General features: G+C 38.2%; 1 protein-coding gene across 1 annotated transcript in view; it reads right to left on the bottom strand.

Moving 5' to 3' along the window:
• Positions 1-1724: 1724 nt before the first annotated feature.
• TRIM44 (TRIM family member 44) overlaps positions 1725-21361 on the bottom strand; it is a 74947-nt gene continuing 55310 nt past the window's right edge. Inside the window, 2 exon segments of the mRNA XM_088145069.1 lie at positions 1725-2225; positions 2694-2861. Coding sequence (XP_088001195.1) covers positions 2205-2225; positions 2694-2861 — 189 coding nt within the window. The 3' untranslated portion in view covers positions 1725-2204.

Consider the following 21361-nt stretch of genomic DNA (forward strand, 5'->3'; position numbering starts at 1 on the left):
ATTGAACCAACATTTATGTGCTGGTATGCTCATCTGACAGTCACTGCTGTTGAGTTTCTTTTTATAACTGTCTAGAGCTGAATTGCTGTAAAAATGTGAGGGGGAGTCTGGTAAAAGCCACTGTGTGTTTTTGTGCAAGCAATCTTTTCCTTTTCCTTTTAAAGGTCATAGCTAAAAACAAGCATTAAAGAAAATACCAATGTTTACAAATTTAGTTCACAATGTGAACTAAATCTTTTGCTTTTTTTGATAGAATCTTTTATCAAAAAAGCAGGGCTGGAACAAGGCACAAGATTTAAGTTTTCATGTAAATTACAGACTAAATAATTTAAAATTCTTTTCTTTGGACTTTACAGATACAGGGACCAGCAGGAAAACACTGTGTCTCATCTATTTGGCATTTGTATGATTTAGTATTTGACATGCTATAAAAGGTATATAGAACAGCTGTGTTAAGCACAATTCCATTTGGATTAAGGATAGCATGTGTGTTTGCTGGAATGTGAAAAGGACACATGTGGATGAGAAGTGAATGCAGCTGCCCAAGGCAGACTGCACAGAGTAAAAACCATAATCCACATCTTATAACTCATCCTTCCCCATTATTTATTTTAACTTACTGAAAATCAGCAGCAGCTGAAGATGAGGCCCTGTACTTCAAGTTGCCCACAATACCTGTGACTGTTTTGCTGCAACAGATCAATAACAATCCCATTTCTACTTAATATTATTTTAGTTAAAAATACAGCATACATAATTATATATTAATATAACTAAATAAGAAATCATATAAAAACTGCCAATTACATGCCTTGGACAACAGACATAATGTATCAGTTTCAGGAAGAGTTGCCCGGTTCTTGAAATCTGAATGGAAATAAAACTGACATTGCAAATGATTTTCAGCATGTTCAAAAGCAAACATACTCTATTTAAATCTATGGGAGGTTCCCATGTATGAAGGGTTTTTTAGCTCTTCATAGTACTGTTAGTTATTCTAGGACACATTCATCCAAAACATCCCTTATTAATATAGATGCAAATCAGTGATTCCAAATACCTGATTCAGAAGCCATCAATTATTATTAGTAGGCGGCTTACCCAGGTTGTCAGAAGTAAACAGTATTCATGGCAATCTACAATGCAAATTTGCCAAAAATATTCAAATCAAAACATAAAACAAATTTCCTCTGAGGAAACTTCAAGCACTTCAATGCCACGACACAGGAAGTACCTACTAAGTTCTGTGGCATTTTCTTAAATAAGTAGCATCCGCAGAAGGAAATTAAATTGAATTCCTTCTGCGGATGCTGACGGTGTTATAGTGCTGATGGAGACGTGGTTAAAGTCATCTGTTCCTGAGAAAGCTATCGGCATGGAGGGGTTAACAATGTTTCAACCGGATGGGAGCCCTGCTCTGAGTGGTAAAATTCGAGGTGGTGGAGTATGCATCTATATCAATAACAGACGGTCCCCCAACTCAAAGGTGGTTTCAACTTATTGTTCACTTGATGGGGAGTTGTTGACTATCAGATGCGGTCCTTTCTATTTGCCTAGGGAATTCACTGTTGTTATTATGATTATTATTACAGTTGTGTATATACCCCCCTCTGCAATACGAAGGAGATCCTGAAAGTCCTTTATCACACTATCAGTGACTTGCAAACTACCCACCTAGAGGGTGTGTTTATTGTACTTGGAGACTTTAATCAGGCTAATTTGAAAACAGTCCTCCCTCATTTCCATCAATATGTGGATTTTGCAACCAGGAGTAGGAACACACTGGATTTAGCCTATTCTAAAGAGTGCATTTAAAGCTTTTCCCCACCCCAATCTCAGTTCCTCAGACCATCTCCCTGTAATGCTGATTCCAGCATATAGGCCTTTGTTAACTAGAGAAAAACCAATTGTGAAGCGGGTGAGAGTTTGGCCTGAGGGAGCAATGGAAGCGTTATGAGGCTGTTTTGAGTGTACAGACTGGGCTATGTTTAGGGAAGCTGCAACGAATAACCAACATACAAATGTAGAGGAATACGTTTCATCTGTAACTGTGTATATCCAGAAGTGTATGGAGGATGTCAGTGTTACTAAGAACATCAACTTACGGGCGAATCAGAAAGCTTGGATGACTCCTGAAGTATATGTGAAGTTGAAAACGAGGAACTCTGCTTTTAAATCTGGTGATACGGGGGCTTTTAGAACAGCTAGAGCTGATCTGAACCAGGCTATAAGAACAGCAAAGCAGGCTTATGGTCAGAAAGTTCAGAATTTTTTTCACGATTCTACAAATACCAGGTGAATATGGCATTCAGACCATTACAGATTATAAGATTACTCGGTCATCATGTGAGGAGAATATAGATTTTCTTAATGAATTTAATAGTTTTTTTGGTAGGTTTGAAGCATTTAACAGTACTCCTGCGAGGAAGGTTGTATCTCATCCTGACGACCAGGCACCTACCCTTAATATAGTTGATGTTTGGAGGACCCTGAGAAAAATTAATATTCAGAAAGCAGCGGGCCCAGATAATATTCCAGGGCAGGTACTGAGGGACTGTGCTGAACAGCTGGCCAGTGTCCTCACAGACATATTTAATATTTCCTTGCACCAGGCTGTGGTCCCGGTAGGCTTTAAGACTGTGACTATTATACCTGTGCCTAGAAAATCTACGATCACGTGCCTCAATGATTACCTCCCGATAGCACTCACTCCCATTGTGATGAAATGTTTTGAGAGGTTGATGAAGGATTACATTGTTTCCAGACTCCCTCCTTTGTTTGATCCACTTCAGTTTGCTTATTGACGGAATCGCTCTGTAGAGGATGTAATCTCTTCTGTTCTTCATTCGAGTCTGGTACATCTGGAGGAGAAGAAAAGTTATGTGCGAGTGCTGTTTGTAGATTTTGGCTCAGCATTCAATATGATTGTTCCCCAGCATTTGGTGGACAAACTGGGTTCTCTGGGTTTCAGTACTCCCTTGTGTAATTGGCTACTTGACTTCCTTACTGAGAGGTCTCAGTTGGTGCGAGTCGGAAATAATATCTCTAGCTCTATCTGAACATCAGCTCCCCACAGGGCTGTGTCCTGAGCCCATTGTTGTTCACCCTGATGACCCATGACTGTTGTGCCAGGTTCACCACCAATTTCATTGTGAAATATATGGATGATACAACGGTGGTGGGTCTTATTAGGGATGACAATGAGTGGGCTTATAGGGAGGAGGTGAAGGGCTTGGTGGAGTGGTACAAGAAAAACAGCTTGGTCCTAAATGTGGAAAAAACAAAGGACATTATTATAGATTTCAGGAAGAATCGGTGTAGTCTCACTCCACTTTTTATTAATAACATAGCCGTGGAGTCAGTCAGTAGCATTAGATTCCTAGGGATGCAGTTAATGAATAGTCTGACCTGGTGCCTTAATGCTGCATTTTTGGTAAAACAAGCACAGCAACATTTACATTTTTTACGCTGGATGAGGAAAGTACATCTCCCATCCCCCCATTCTCCTTACTTTCTATAGAGGCACTATAGAGAGTGTACTTACCAACTGTATTTCCATCTGGTTTGGAGGCTGTAGTGCCTCAGACAGAAAGTTGGTACAAAGGATAGTAAGGGCAGCAGAGAAGATAATTGGGATCCCTCTGCCTCTCATCCAAGATCTAGGATATGCGCACTGTTTGTCTAGAGCTTGAAAGATCGTTAGTGACATCTCCCATCCTCATCATGGCCTGTTTTCTTTGTTACCTTCTGGGAAGAGATTCCGCTGTATCTGCTGTAGAACAGCCAGATTGGGAAATAGCTTTGTTCCCCAGGCTATCAGATTCTTGAATGAATGTGTATAGAATGTATATTTTATAGTAATTATGGTATCTTGATGGTACTTCTAGTGTCTGATTGTAATTGTGAGCCAACTGCAACGGAATTTCATTTTATTATGCACTTGGTGTATAGTGTATAGTGGAATGACAATAAAGTTATTGTTCTGTTCTGTTCTGTTCTATTCTAAACTCAACTGCTCAGTTTTGCTTTACAAAATACCATGTAATCACTGTTTAGTTCTCATTCTCCAACCAGGGGCAGCATCCTCCTTTGTTTTACTGTAGGAGGCAAAAGCTAGTACATGCAAAAATAAGCAGTGGAATGTGCCTACCTTGTCAGAACAAGAGCTAATAATTTACCAGCTGAACTACAATCCACTACTTCTTGTTATAAAATCCAACTATGCATTCAAGAATGGGCATACATGCATTTTTAATAGAGCAAGATGGCAAATAAAAGAGGTCTCCAATACACAGTCCTGACGGATAAAACCTACCATATTTAATCAGGCAGAAAAGGCATGCGTGCGTGCACACACACGCACACACACACAAAGAGCTTTCTTCTTGATATCACTACAGAATTAGGAATGTTACATTTATGCTTCTGTTACTCTCCATACAAAGGCCTACCTTTTTAATTCTTTAAAGGCTTCAAGCTACACTTTTCTCAAGATGAGACACTGTCTTCACAGTGTTTATAAGCAGAATAACTACATCTCACAAACAACCTATAAAATACCTGTCTCAACTGCATTTTAGCATCCTGAATAGAAGATCTCCTGAATCTGATAATCTCCTTATCTAACAGACAATGCCAATAAATTAGGATTTGGTAATAAATATAGAAGAATTGGAAGAAAGTTATTTATTTTTTGCTTTGAGTACATCTGGTTTTTTTTCTTGCAGATTCTTGTCTCAATGCAACAAAACCACCAGTAATCAGATTCTATCAGGAATAATGCATATTCTCTCAAACTCAATTTAGATAAGGAACAAAATCAATATGCTAGAATTTGTGACTTATTCTTCCATTGATTATCATTCAACTTAACATGTGAAAATAATCATGCTGGAATGAGAAGACTGGAACCACTCCAAGCAACTGCTTAGAAATTTGGTATTTGTTCCTGGGAATTGGAATCAAATTTCAGCTTCTTATTCAACGGGTGCCTAGAGGTATGTCATTTAGAAATTAAAATATTTTTCCTTAACTCAATCATGCAATATATGGAAAAGCTCCTTAATTATTGGCCTGTATTCTTAAAAGAGTGGACATTACTTCAAACCCAAAGGCACATTTTATTTTATTATTCATATTTTTATTATCTAAGATGATCTTTGCATTGTGGAGGTGCAGTGATCCTCAATTAAATTGCTTGCACATCACTCATGGTCTAGCCTGCCGAGAGAATAAAGCTTTTCCCACCCTCTGTTCACTCAAAAATAGATCTCTTTAAGCTGCTTCAGCTGTTTTCAGCAACTCGTAAGAGGGAAGGTGACCAGAGAAAATTACAATCATATTAAAAAACAATGCAGTGCTAGCAGATAAGACAAAAGGTGTTCCTTCCATCACCAAGAACATTAATTGGTTGTATCCAGAATAACAGAATTATTGATGATCATAGTCCCAAACACTTTAGGATTGACCTTCAACAACTAAATTATAAATTATACCACAAATATACCTGCAATAAGTACAGTGTAAAAGAATGCTGAACACCAAACTTTCAATTATGAAAAAGGGGATCTCTTAGCTTTCCTCCTTAGCTCTTCGATACTCCAAGGAATTATGTCAAGTAGGGTTCCCATTAAAGAATAAACCAAGCCAAGCCAAACAAAATCTCAAGTGAGGAACTGATACAAAAATCTGAAAAAACAAGTCCATGAGTGTTATGTTCATCAAGGTCTTCTGTTTTATGAGTGGATGGTTCTGCAAATATTATTTTCATACCAAAGGAAAACCTCCTTTTGAGAGTGGTATGTTGTAGGCATTCCCAAATATCATTACTGGTATAACTCTTAACTACCTAGTGAATCATATGGTGAAATATAGACCTAATTTGGTTAGTGTAGCCATTGATCCTCTTTCTCCATGAATATCTTATTCCTTATTAAACCTGTCTAAATAGATGGCAATTTCAATTATTCTGTTGTGGTGAATTCTTAAGTAGCTTAACTATGTACTGTGAATTGGGTATTTATGGTTGAAACATAAATGAAGATAGCTTCACTAAAGAAAAATGTATCTGGAATTCCTTTTTTAATGGAGCTACACATACAGGTTGCATTGTTCATAGCTGCCGAACACTGAATTAATATCTCCATGATGACCTAAGTTCCTTTTCACTGTCAGCCACTACCATCACAAATCCAGTCAGTGTCCATATGAAGTTAGGATTTTGGCATTATTGTTTACTTTTACAAAATCACATTTGTCATTTTGTACCTTAGCAATCCACTTTGGAGAAATCATCTTGGAGCTCACTAATTTTGATTTTCTGAATGAATCAGCATCATCAAAATTAGTTGGCCACTTCACTGCTCATCCTTCTTCTCTAGATTACCTAATAATATGTAATGGAAGGTATCTGCGAGGAGGAGACTGGTATGGGAGATCAAGGCTATCAGGAGGGAGGCAGTGAATTCCAGAAAGGGGGACAAGGCAAGCGCTTTCTCAGTCCGCAGCAAGACTGTAAGAAGAAGAGGTTTAGACTAGCCCCTCCCTAGAGTAACACGGGGTATATCCACTAGTTGCTATAGTGTAGAGTTAGTCTGGAGAGATTCTGTCTAGAGGGTCTAAGCAAATAATGGAACTGTACTGGACTGTTCCATCATTGTTCTTGGGCTGAGCCTGACATAATATGATAAAAATCATTAAACACAACATTGAGGGCCTTGCTTTTAGCATTCTCCTACAGATGTGTATACTGTACATGTATATTGTTAATAATTGATTATGTGCCATCAAGTTTTTTTCAATTTGTGACCACATAGATTTTCTCCATGATGATCTGTCTGTAACCTGGTCTCTTAGGTTTTCCAAAAGTGCATTCATCACCCCTGTAACTGAGTCCATCCACCTTGTCGCTGTTTGTCCTCTTTTCTTTCCTTCCACTTTTCCCAGCTTTAAAGACTTTTCCAAGATTGATCGACCAATCAATCTATCAATCAATCAATCTATCTGATTTATATACTGCTTCAGTCGAACAGGGCACTAAGCAGTATACAGTAATAAGCAATAAGCAATAATTGCACTGCACAATATTGATATAATAGAACAATAATCAATTAGCCTATGCTTTCTTCAGAAAAGATTCCCCAGAAGAGACAAGCTATTTCCACAAGCTGTTTGGAATGCTGACCCCTTTCAGAAGGACTTAAAAACCTGGTTCTTCATTTATTGGGACTTATGGATAGCCAATTAGAAGAGACTTCTGGAACACTGATTTTGTATATGGTAACTGCAGCAAAATTATTATATGCACAAAAATGGAAAAATTCTGAAATACCCACAATGGAGAAGTGGATTGTAAAGATTGTGGAATTGGCAGAAATGGCAAAATTGACCCATTTGAACAGGGATAAGACAAATACTTTTATCAGAGACTGGAAACCTCTTATGGACTTTTTGCTGAAAATGGGGAAAAAATGAACTGGTGATTTACGGATTTGCTGACTGAAAAGGGTTGAATACGGGAAGAAGAGAATTTGGATGTAATTTTAATGAGGGAGGAATGTGGATAAGATTGTAACTGCTGTAAAAAAGATCAGAAGTCACTTTTTTACATATCTTTTTTTTTTTCTATTGGTATTTCTTTCTATACTGTCTTTATTTTCTTACTTCACATTTGTATTTTTTTTCTTTTCTTTACTCTTATTCTATATTATTTCATGTTTATCTTTTATTTCTGTGAAAATTTTCAATAAAAATTAAATATATTAAAAAAAAAATCTGGCTCTTCCCTCACGCTTTAGGACCAGGATGTTAGTAGAACCTGGTTTATGTTTTTGCCCTGTGCTAATTGAGGAATTGATTATTTTTACTTGGTGTCTTTTACTGTATTTTTTATTGTTTTTATGTCTGTTTCTATTTGTATGCTTTGTTAGCTGCTCAGAATTATTAAGATGGGTGGCCATATAAATCTGTATAACTGATACATACCTAACATACATACATACATACATCTTACAAAGACTAAAAAGGAAATGTTTGGGAGATGCCTTGCGAGTCTAATCAGGAAGATACATGTGAAAGAGATCCGGATGTCTCTGTTGACCACATGATTTACCAGTGTGATGCAACTGCCAAAACAGCAGTTGCTACCTTGGGGCACATTAACAGGAAGCCCAGATCACAGGAACTAATTATTCCACTGTATTCTGCCCTGATCAAACCCCAGTTGGAATACTGTATCCAATTCTGGACACTACAATTGAAAAAGAATAGTAACAGCCTGGAGTGAGTTCAGAGGAGGGCTACAAGATGGTGGGATATCTGGAAATCAGACTGTATTGGAATAGTTAAAAGTTCTGGGTATGTTTAGCCTACAGAAGAGACAGAGGAGAAAAGACAGCAGTCCTCAAATAGGCTCATGAAGAGTTGGCCCATAAAAGAGACTTAATCTCCACTTACTGTCTCAGACGGCAGGCCCAAAACAAATGTATCAAAACTGAAAAAAAGTAAAGCTTAAGGATGGAAGTCAGGAAGAACTTCCTGACTGCACAGGCTGTCAGCCAGTGGAACAGGCTGCTGCATAAAGCAGTGAATTCTTCACTGAAATTGTTTAAATAGAGACTAAATGGTAATCTGTCAGGGATGTTTTGGTAGATTCTGCACTGAGCAAGGGTTTGGACTAGATCATTTGTAAAATCCTTTCCAACTCCATGTTTCTCACATCCTAGCACCAGCTGCAAAAAACAACTCAGTCTCCAGAGGCCTTCCAGACAAGTCTTGACCAGTCTCCAGAATGACATGAGAATAGGAATCACTCTTGTTCAGGGAGAGGTTACCCAAGAAAAGAACAGCCTCTATCATAAAGGTTCACCTCTGCATCCTCTGCCATTATACCACTTAATTGGTGGGATCCTTCAACAGTATTCTCTGTTTGCCTAGATTGGTTTGCCAAGAATCTGGGATAGGTGGTTTAGCAGATACCCTGGCCTTGAGCCACATAGGGCTTTGTAGACAATCGCCAGCATCTTGAATTTCACTCAGAAACAAACCAGTAGCCAAGATATTTCCAACAGCAGTGTCATATGGCAATACTGAGATTGTCCAGTAGGCACACAGGCAGCTATATTTTGCACCAGCTGAAGTTGCCAGATGGTCCTTGAAGGCAACCCTATGTAGAGCAAATTACAGCAATCCATAATAAGAACTCTATGTATTCCTGCTGTATTTTTCCTCTTCTTTAACCAACTAACAATAAGGACCCATCCTCTTTCCCCATGAATGTTAAATTTAATCAGAAATATTTAGTGACTTCATCAAACCTTTTTGGAAACACCAAGCACACAGTGTTTAATAAATAATGGCATCCATATGCATGTTGAGTCCCTGAAACAGCTCCAAAAGATCAGTAAAACAGTGCTTACCATTATTCCCATTTAGATCATAATTGTATGGTTATACAAATATATGTGGAGTGAACTACAGTTGAGGATATGATGCAGATGTACAGGGGAGAAGGTATCTACCCTGATATCTGCTCTCCACTAGAGTCCTCCATGGGTTTGGGATGGAAAGACAATTCTACTCCTAGCAATATCCTCCTTTTCTCAAGTAAAATAGTGAGGACTTAGGAGAATAAACAGTATAGTTGCATATATCTTCTTTTGTGAGACGGGGTAAAACCACTATGAAAGGTGATGAATACTTGGGGAGGGATTGGCAGTATAAGGCTTGGACACCTCATTTTTCTTAGGCCAACTGTTTCTCCATTTGGTCTCCTAAGCACACTTTACAAAGGACATACAATCTTAAGTGGCTCTCTTTTATTTGTATCCAAACATCTGGCATCAAAATATTTTTCTCATGTGATTCATTTAACTGAGATTCTGCAACAGTGAGCCTAAGAGGGTTTATCTGCAGACAACAGCCTTTATCACTGGACAGCCAGCCTTCTCTGCCTGAGTGGTGTGGGTACGTGACAGTAAACACCTGTGGTGAGCTACAAAATACAATGTCTGCGGTACAGATAACATATTAGGAAACCTTCCACCGAACCTATCCTGAACAATTCAAGACAGGCATTCGGGTAAGAAGCCTTTTCAATCATGCTGAAGTCTCAGGAGAATGCCTACAGAGAATATGGGCGCTTTTGTCAGCTATGTCCTGATTTAATTACAGTATCTGGAGGAAACAGTCCATCAGATCAGAAAGATTTATTGCTGACTACTCTCCCAAGATGGAACAATATCTTCTAACTAAGCAAATATCACAACTGACCTCTGTTCTCTTGCTGGATCAACAAAATCATAGGTGATACTTTTAAGTGTTCATCCGCTGACGTAAATGACAGTAAAACAATCCAACAATACCAGTGACGCCTCCATGAATGCAAAAATAAATTTGCTATCATTGGCACCATTACAAGAAATAGCAAATGTTCCCACAACAGCAAGACATTTTAAAGTAATGGGTTTTCAAGTTTCTTGTCCATAAAAGTGATGAGGAAATTGATGTATCACATAAATTAGAGGAAGGCTCAAAATCTGGCACATATCCCTGTTAAGGCATAGGAAGATGAATGGCTTCTAGAACACAGACCTAAACACAGACAATATTGCAGGAGGCAATGTCTGCTCATATGCAACATTTCCCAGCCTAATTTGTGCACGTTTCAGTTGATCCTAGAGGTACAAATCAACTGACTTTCAAAGGAAAGATGATAGCAAGGGCCATCTTACAGAGCTATAGTCTTTCCATGCTACAAAAACTTACAAAATAAACCGTTCGAATAAAATATGAAAGGTAATTTTTTTAAAAAATAGCAACTTTTTTTCTTGATTATGAAAGGTTCTTTAAAGTGTTACATTACCTATTTTGCATCTGTTGTTTTTAACTTTCTGTAAGATGCCCAGAATTGCTTGGTGAGTTGGTGGCCTTAGAAATGGAATAAAAAAATATTGCAATTACCATGCAGAAGTGGCTTGAAACATGAATCTGTAAGCTTACAGTCAGGTAAAATGACTTATTTCAAATACAGGTATGTTGAAAGTCCTGAGCTTAAAATAAAACACTGCTGGGGCTGTGCTTCTGTGGCTTGTGCTGTCTTCGGGCTGTTTCCAATCTAGCCAGTACAGCAGCAGGAATGAATGATGCCCTGCTTCCATTGGCTTAAACTGGATGAGATGAGGTGGGAGTGGAGTATTGAGGGGGAAGCAGCAATTAAATACATGGTGAGGCAGAAAAAGACAACTGCATGCCTGCTTGCCTACCTGGCGAGTTACTATTTTTTGTTTTTTTAAACACTCTGCTCTCGGAAGGTTAGTAATTTGCAAGGGGGTTGTGATAGGCTTCACTCGGCAGGCAGATTCTGCAAAGGTGCATGTATGCCCGCTGTATGATGTTTTACACACAAATACTGCTAATGCTTTTCAGACTGTGCAAACACAAAGACTTCTAGCGGAACACCAATTTAGAGAGCTTGAGCTTTGTTACACATCAGCGTTCTCTACATGCTCTTGTGCCTCGCTGCTGTTGAGCTTTCAGAGTACGTTTTAAAATGCCACAGCTAAAGACTCTAGGTCGCTTTGGAACTGTTAGTGAATTTTGCTCATCTTTCTGTGCTGCTGCTTTTGTCCTCTTGCTCTGCACGGATTGCCCTTGTCGTGCGTGTCTTTTCCCCTTGTGAGCTTTTCAGAATGTGAAAAGCTAGTTGTAACTGAATGTTTTGCCTGCTGGTTGTAGCTGCTGTTTGGGCGTTAAGAGTGCAAGATTATCTGCTTCAATTCCATTCTAGGGTGATTTTAAATGTTAAATGTGTTTTTAAAATAATATATTTGGCCAATTTTTCTGCAAGTTGGCTGGCTATAGAAATCATCATGGACTGCCATCCCCTTTTATATCTGTGGCACTGGGATGAAAACCCGGAAAGTCATACCATGTTTCTACTGTTTCTTATGGCTGGAACTTTAATATCTTTTCAAGTTTTTGTTCTGCTGAATGCAGTGAACTTCAAACATTCTGGTGGAATGTTTCAAGTGGCATTGTTTTGTTCTAAGCTCAAAACCTTTCATTATATGCACCAGAAAATACCATACAATTCATAGAAGGAATTTTTGAGGGCCATAAAATCCAATACTCTGTTGGAGGCAGCAAATTCAGAGCTAGAGGAACACTACAAAAAGCTGTTTACTCTTTGTTCCAATGTGAGAGTGCCCTAATTCCTTCAGTAATTGGTCCCCCCTAAGGGGGGAACACAAGGGAAAGTGCTATATTTTCTCAAGATATTTCGCTGAAATTTACATTTGTGTGACTGAAGCCCATTAAAATGTGCTCTGTACTTTGTGGCACCAAACTTCAGGTGTTTGCTCTTTTATGTGGCAATCTTCCAGAGCTATCATTTCCCCAGACTGAACATACTCAATTTTATTCAACATTTTATCATATAATTTGTTTCCATACTGTTGACCAGCTTCACTGTCTAATTCAAGTTGGTTTAAAATGTAGTACCAGTATTGGAAAAGGTCATAATTCTAATAATTATCTTTTTTGCTTCTAATTGTATCACATTCCTGAGTCATGTCCAGCTTGTGTCCAGTTACAGTCCTGAGTTTCTTCCCAAGTATTTGTCTCTAACTCATGTGTTTCCCATTCTGCACCTGTTGAATTTTATTTACTGCCTGATCTCAATTTAATTTTATTAATTGTAACTATTCTAGAAAAGGCACCTGGAATTTTATTCCTGCCTTTCAGTGTGTTGTCTGATATATTGTCCAATATATCATTGTAGATTACCAACAACACCCTCCAGTTTACCCCCAAAAGGAAAATTCTTGCAGTACTCTGCTCAAATTTTTCTCCACTTAAATGAGGAACCATTGAAGAGCAATAAGTTTTCCAGTTACCCATGAATCCAACTGACATCTAGCCTTCATTTTATTATTTTGTTGACCAAAGTATCAAATATATCTTGTCAAATACCTTGCTGAAATCAAGACACATTCTGGGCACAGCATTCATATAATCAACCAAAGGAGTAATCTGTTCAAAACAGAGAGAGAATGAGTCTAGCAGGATTTATTTTTGTGAAGATTTATTAATCTTGTTTTCAAATCCTTCATGATCTGACAATATTAAAATTAGAATGACTGCTGTGAAATTTCCAGGATCTTCTTTTCCTGCAATTTGAGGACATATGGCAACATTTTTCTCAAAAACAATTGAAAATTCTGAGGCTATGCCATCTATTTTTTTAAACTATTCTTCTTTATATTCTTATGTTTTCCATAGGAGGAAGGGACAGCCACATTTGACACATACATGTTTGTATTATTCCTTTCCATATGGGTGATTAAAGGGGATAATGGTGAGTGGGATTCAAATTTGTTATCAATTCCAAGATCCATGCACTGGAGAAGCAATATCTTAGTACAGTCTGCATAACTACAACAATTTCCTCTTTCTGCAGATGGAAATATTGGTTAAGCCATACATCTAAGAGTTCAAAAGAAGCTAGTTGAAACCCAAACATGTTTGCTACAAGTATGGAACAAAAATGAAAATGTTTTGCTCCAAATACAGACCAAACCATAGTTGTTAGGAGCTAAAGTGTTTTGGAAAGAAAAATGGGGAAAAGCCAAGGACAAGGGGAGAGGGAGAGGAAGGTGCTGGAAAGATCAGGTGGGCAGGCCAGTGGGTATGCTGTGCTGGGATCCTAAGGGGAGGCAGAAGAAGCAGGACACAAAGGGAAGGGTCCTGCAGAGATTGGGAGAGGCAGGTTAGCAAGACAGCAGTGGCAGCAGCTGTGGGACAGGAGTTTAAGCTACTGGGAGGGTCAAGGGGCAGGAGACTGGTAGGCTGGTGGGATATGTCATGCTGGGTGCTGCTGAGAAGATGGGACAACATACACCAGACTTGTTCTTCTCATCCTGTAAAATCAATCCAGGATCCCTGAGGGATTTGTTTCAGCCAACATAACCATTCAGGATTTTGTTTCAACAGAATCACAACTGGCCAGGAATGGCTTGACAGAACTTCTGGAATGAACTGTGTTGATTTGGGTTCTAAATGAAACACTTTTTTGCGTTCATGCAGACCCATAGCTGAGAGTCTGCTCCTATTTAGCAAAGATTGCAGTAACTGTCTTCCAAGATACTGAAAAAGGATTCCTTTCTTCTAATTATTCAGAATGCTTTCTGATTTTTCTGCTCTTGACAGTCACTGTCTTTCATATAGATCCTTCTCATGGATTGATTGTGTGGACTTTTCTCCCCTTCCCTTTCCAAGAACAGGAAGTAAGATAATCTTAATCTATAAATGACTCCAGTTGAATATTTATTTCTGATTACTTGGATATGTCAAAATATATCTGGTATATTTTTAAAGCATTTTATGAATAATTTTTACAAAACAGCAGGCAGCTGTATGAATGAACTGGAAATATCTGTCTGTCCTACTATCTGTCCTTCAAGACAATCCAGACTGTCTAACTGGTACAGATACTGTTAAGCAAAACCAAGCCACCCAAACTCTTCTAGCACTGTAGCAAAATTATTGATTGAAAACCTTTTAACTGGCAAGAAAAAGTAGCAATCAGAAACTATGTGCATAGTATGATGATCCCAGATTCCAGTGTCCTATAATTATGTCCTAATTATTTTCACAGCTCAAAGCCAGAGGTATCCAGGATGTTTTTTTTTTCCCCTTCTTCACCCTCAAGACCACACAATGAAATATGTTATGACACATTTTATAAATGGGAACTGAGGCTGGAAGCATACAAATTTTGCAAACATTTGGTGCCGTGTTCAAATGACAAGCAAGGTTTCCAACATCTAATTAAGCACTACTCATTAGACCACATATGGATAACCTACGCTGCTAACTAGAGGCCATAACTTAATTCTTTCTTTTATTTTTAGACAAGGAAGAACACAAAGTGAGCTGAGTCATGTCCCTCACATGGGTTGGTCTAAGTTTTAATCTTTTTTCCCCAACTATTGTCTTTAATCTAAGTTTATCCTATTCTAGGTCTTATACCACTGATTTTGAGTTTTTCAGCTCAAACCGTAGGAAAGCAGTGTTTTTTGTTGGCTATCAATGTTACTGATCACTGTGAGTCAGAAGGAGCTCTATAGGCAGCAAGAAAGCCACAGGGCTGCATGGAGATTATTGCCTAGAGTAGTTTATGCATGAAAGATTAACCCATATTAGCACTTCAACAAAGTGATTTTTTTTTTTTTAATCTGCGCTCAGTTGTTACCGACTCTGCAGTGACTGCTTGGATGAGTCCTTGCAGTTTTCAAGGCAAGGTGTTTCGGAAGTGGTTTTTCCAGAGCCTCCTTCCTAGAGCAGAGCCCAGCTGGCGAGCGCAGGAGGCGGGGCTTCCGTTGCTTCGCGCCCTTTTCGGTTTTTCGCGCTTACCAGCAACTGCTCCCGACTCCTTTTTGCAAGGCGCCGCCAGCATTTTTCCTCCCACCGGAGTGAGAGTACCCATTTATCTACTCACGTGAGTTTTCGAACTGTTGGGTTGACAGGAACTGGGGAGGAAACAGGAGCTCACCCTGTTAACGCAAAGGCTGGACTCGAACCGCTGAAGCATCGACCATTTCTGGCCGGCAACTTTCAGCGTCATTAAGCCGCTGCACCACCACGTCCCCTCTCAACAAAGTGCTACCTAGGAGGTAATGTGTGTTGGGATGTGTGAAAGATGAAAACTAATGCAAATGAAGAGAAAACATGAACATCTGTCCCACACCAATGACGGGCATCCAAAATTCTTAATAGGTTTAAGAGTAAACTTCTTTCACAGAAATCAGATTGTTTGCTTTGCCTTTTTGCCACGAAATCTGGAACAAAATGACTCTCAGGTCAACCTCAGCACAACCCTCCTGCCACCACTAGCATCTTAATAAATAAGAGTATCTGAGTGTTCCTACTTAAGCAGGAGAGCAAAATTCAAGTTAAAAAGCACTGCTCATCTCTGCCATGACCTGTCTTAGAGGAAGACCCAGAATTCTAACAGGTTACTGTGCTGAAAGCAAACACATCTTTTGAAGGAGAGAAATTGTTCTTCTCTCATCAGCCCCATTAGTCAGGGTAAATGAACTGCACTAACTGTAAAGCAAAAAGGACTTTTTCCACAAGACTGGAACAGCACAGACAGTCCAGGCTATGCCATGGATTACCTGGAGGGCTCTAGGTAGAAGCAATTTATTTAAAGCAGTAGACACAATAAATACAAGATCAAATATTATAAATCAGCAGCAAATAGCAAACAGAAGAAAATGCTTATGTATGTCCGAAATCTGTTTGCTTAGAGTTTAACCTTATGTATTTATTTAAAGTATGTCTATACTGATTCCTGTTAAAAGAATCTCAATACAGTACAGTTTACAATTAAAGCACTGTACTGTACCTTTAAGATATAGATGTTTCATGGAGCCAAAAGGATATATTGCCAGAAATTTTATTGTACCTTGATTAAAGTCTGTTTTGGTAATGTTGGATAAACTTCATTCACTTATCCACCTTGAACTAGGATATCATAGCATTTCATTGGTTTTAAAACAGAACAAATAACATAACCCTACCATATGACAACTTTTATATCTGCTATACTGAATGCCAATACACATGCTTATAAGCTTTAAAAAACCAAGTCAAAGCAAAAGTGTTCTATTTCTGACAACAGTGACATCCAGGAATCCAGGTCAAAAATGAGCCCTTTGCTTGAGAACTTAGTATTTGCCAAACAACCTATATAGTACTTCATTTCAGGGTGTAACTTTTTTTTTTTTTTTACCAAAGCAATTCATGAAAGTTACATAAATACTTAGAGAATGTGTTTTTGGGACACAGAAAGCTTCAAAAGTTATGGAATAGGACTTACATGCAGTATTCTGATAAACTACTAAGCTTACAATCCTATTCACATTTACCTGAAAGTAAGTTCTATTAAAGGTAATAGACTTCAGTTTTGAGAAAACTTACATAAGATTGTACTGCAAAGCATTACCTTCATCTCTCTCTTTCTAACTAGGTGGCCTAAAAATATATTTTGAATTTCAGGGGGATAGGAAGTATCAGCATATAATACAATTTTCCCCTCTTCCCCCAATACCCATCGACTTGCCAGCTCAAAATAAAATCAGAGTAAGCAACAGGCCTTTTGGCTAAAGTATTTCATATCAATTTACTTGGATAAGACTGTAAAAGATTCCAATTAGAAGAGCATTTGGAGAATTTATAAATGGAAATGCTTACATTCAGTTGAATATAAGCAATCATGGATATGAACACCACGGATAAATCATTTCTGGAAATATTCATCACTCTTCTAATGGCAACCTTCTGAAAACCTTCATGAACATCTGTTCTGTGCAAATCTAGTGCACTGAGTTATATGTTGACACTGAGATATGTGGCTTTATTTATGTCAACACAGCTATTCCTACACATGTTATAAGAAATTGTTTTGGACATTAGAGGGAGAATGTATTTCTACTTGAAGAGGCTATGTCCTATTCAAAGTACTTACAATCTCCAATATGAATGATGCAATTTTAAAAGGTGACAACTTCCAACATCTTTGTTATGCGTTTCATAGCAGATTGCTTACATTAAATTCTGACACTGCTGTTCGTACACAGGTCTATTTCAGAATTAGGAATGCCAGAAGAAATTTATGGATATCCTTTGCCTGAGACAACAACAATATGTTTTCCAACAGTAGCTAGAGATAGAAAATACAGACCTAAGTATTCCTGGCTATCTTGTAGAATAGCCAATTAATTTTCCTCACTTATTTGCTGAAAACATCATTACAAAACCTCTTTGTGTTCACTTACTGTGTCCTTTCAATACTTAGAACTCAGCAAGGTAACTTCAGAGATGACGACCTACAAAAATAACTGAGAATTGCTTTGTGTAGATGTGACTTTATAACGAAAAGGATAAATCTGATCTGAAGAATAATAATATTTCTATTTTATATACTAACAGAAGGGTCATTCTGTCTAACGTCATTCTGCAGATCAGGGACTAGGTTTTGGAAATATCCAGAAGGACTTATTGCTAATCAATGGGTAGAACATTACTGCAAACTATGAATTCCTTTTAAAATTCAGAGGAACATTTTTATGCCTGTGGGTCACACTTAATGTTTTCTGAAGAAACAAGGACTGCAGTAGATAGGGGAAGAAAAATGATGCTATATCATACACACGGACAAGACCAACGTTTTCTGTTTTGTTTATCCCAATGAGGGAGACAGGGTTTTTTTCTTCCTTTTAATTAAAAAAAAAAACTCACTATGCCAGGCTTACACTATATTCTTTCAGGTGCTTCACACATGTAAATGGCAGGAGAACACTGTTGCTCAATTTTACCAACAGTACTGCTGAATTTGGCTATACAGCCAGGGCTATGGGTATCACAAAAAGAGGTTTAGGGTCTTCAAGCAGTCCGTGGACCACAAGATGCCCATTGTTAATATAAGGTATGCCAAGTAATGAGATTTTAACTCACAAAGTAATAAAAAGGACAAATACATCCATCACAAAGATTTTATTTCAGCCCCCGAGCTAATCCTATTAGGAGACACGTTATGAAATTCTTTGTTGGTATATGATATGTTAATAAGCTCTCTTTGAAATAATCCTATCTCCAAAACAGAGAGAAAATTACATTTTGCAACATGATTATTATGTCACTCAAACACCTCAACTTCAATATTAATTGCTTATTTTTTTTTCCAAATTTCAATAATAGATTGTCAGACGGGGGGGGGGGGGGGAAGCTCCAGAATGAGACCTCTTAACAGAGTGAGGCCATTTTTTTTTTTTAAAGGATACAATCAAGGTACTTGGATAAAATTAATTATGCTTTAAAATAAAATTCTACAGACCCTTATTGTCATTAGTCTCACACAGATCCTTTTGTTTGGAAAGGGACTAGAAAAAGACCAACAGATTGGCAGAGGCAAATCACGATTGTCATAAAAAATATATTCACCAGCACAAAGCCCTTTCTTAGGGATCTCATCAGTACCTTCCATGATTAAATATCCTCCAACCTTTAATACTGTTTTGAGAAAGTGTCTACAAAGTTCATCTTACAAAATGGCCCATTATGCAGCCTTCTGCATAATCTAAACATCTGAATCTAGTAGAAGACTCTTATCTACAGAAAAAGGCAGTCAGTTCATCTGTCAAAGAGATAAACCCTACTAACAATGGACATTCTTTGTTGTTGAAACATACAGAGTCTACATAGAAACTCACCTTTTCTCCAGGAACTTATGGATGATAACATGTAGGAAGAATCCAAGTAACAGGTTAAAGATTGGCCAAAGGTTAGCCTGTGTAATGGATTACAAACTTGAATTCCAGATTTTGGCAGCAAAGTTTTATTCCAAACTTATTAGCAAACAGAGATTATGAAGCTGATTTCTATTTCACTGCAATCCCTAAATATGTCAAGAGTTCTGTACTTCTCAGACAAGGGGCAATGAGATGATACAAAGAGATAGTGTACTCTTATAGAATAATTTTGCTTTATGAAACTGACTGTTGCTCAGCAATCCAACTTGTCTCCTTGTTTCTTGCTTGCTCACAGAAACATCTGCCTCCTCCAAGTCTCCTGAATAGGAATTTGAATCTGAATGTTTTGGGGACAGGTTTGCCATTATTCTATTAGGAATGAACAACAGTCCATATCAGAATAATCTTTACACATGAAAATGGCAGCTGGAACCCCAAACTTGGAGACTGGGGATGCCAATTTGCTTTTGAAACCTCCCTTGGTGTGATGGAATACAGTAATGCAGCAGGTTCTCAGGAAGGATGGAGCACATTCCAGGAAGGGGGGCGAAACAAGAGACCAAACAGTCCAGAGCTGGATCATGGGAAGAGGAAGAGATTTAGGATAGCCACTCCCTAGAAGCTCCCAGGGTTTATCCACTAGGTTAGAGTAATACAGATTTAGTTTGGCAAGATTCTGTCTACACAATGTAAGCAATAAAAGAACTGAAGTTGGCTGAACTGTTTCTCTGTCATTCTTGGACTGGGCCTGACACTTGGTGACTACTTGGCTCACTGTCCACCTCATTTCTACATCTTTACAACAAAAAAAAGTTTGATTAAAAGGTGGGAAACTGGCATGCTCCAAATCAAAGTATTAGTCTCCAGCACTACATTTATTCCCAAGAATGCAAGCAGCCTTCAAGTAGGCCTTCAAGTTTCTTAGGAAATAAAAATGATGAGCACAGGAAGGACAAACATAAGCAAGACCCATAGGAAAGATTAGGATGAGGGCAGATAACATTACCTTTAATTGATGCTTTGTGACCAGACACATCCACATAGCTGCCATTTTGAGAGTAAGCCTCCCTGGGAGTCATTTTGCCCACATGTTCTCAAACTGCAAATACAGCCTTCACTACAAAAAGAAAAGGGGATTCTTGACTTATAAGAAGCAAATTGTCAGTGAGAAACATCCAGAAGTGAACATAAACAAAGTTACAAAAGATGCTTCCAACAAATCATGAAAAATAATTCTGGATACACACACTATCAGGCTCTTTCACAACTGCCTAAAACCAAAAATGACTATTTTTTAAATATAATTTTTATTAAGACTTTTAATTACAATAGTAAAAACTAATACAAACTAAGCTTAAAGACATTAGAAAAAAAAGAATAAAAAGTACAGGAAAAAAGAAAAAGAAAGAAGAAAAAGAAAAGAAATATATAAAGTGACTTCCAACGTTCATCACAAATATAAACCAATTTAATAAATCTTCACCTCCTATAAGGTTACAAACAGATATCTCTTCGTCCCATATCCCAGCCTTCATCTACAAGCAAATCCATCAACTTTTCAATCTTGGTGTCAGCAAAAAGTCCATAAAGGTTTGCCAGAATTTTGCAAACAAATGTCTTATTTTAACCTTGATCAAATAAACCAACTTTATATTCCTTCTTTCAGCTTCTAACAGTCTTAATCTTTAATTCAATCAAATACAGTGGTACCTCAGGATACGAACGCCTCTACTAAGGAACATTTCGGGTTACGACCAGCTTCGTCAGGAAAAAATTACCTCAGGTTACGAACTTGCCTCGACTTACGAACCGGATCCGCGGCCATTTTCCCTGCTGCCACACGGTCGCGGCTTCCTGTGGGCGAGGTCGCAGTAGCAAGGAGACGTTCGGTAAGACTTGTGGTGTGTTTTGCGGTGTTTTGCGAAGGTTTTTGGTGTGCGTGTTAGCATGGCTCCAAAGAAAATGCAGAGCAGGCTTGGCGGGAGTCAGGCTCTGAAGAGAAAATTGCCTCGGGTTGCGACCAAATTCGGGCGGAGGGCGGAACGGATTAA

Source organism: Python bivittatus, unplaced genomic scaffold (assembly GCF_059951505.1).
Source record: "Python bivittatus isolate LINGU-HERP-01145 unplaced genomic scaffold, Pbiv_v1 ctg000480_np1212, whole genome shotgun sequence".
Lineage (NCBI taxonomy): Eukaryota > Metazoa > Chordata > Lepidosauria > Squamata > Pythonidae > Python > Python bivittatus.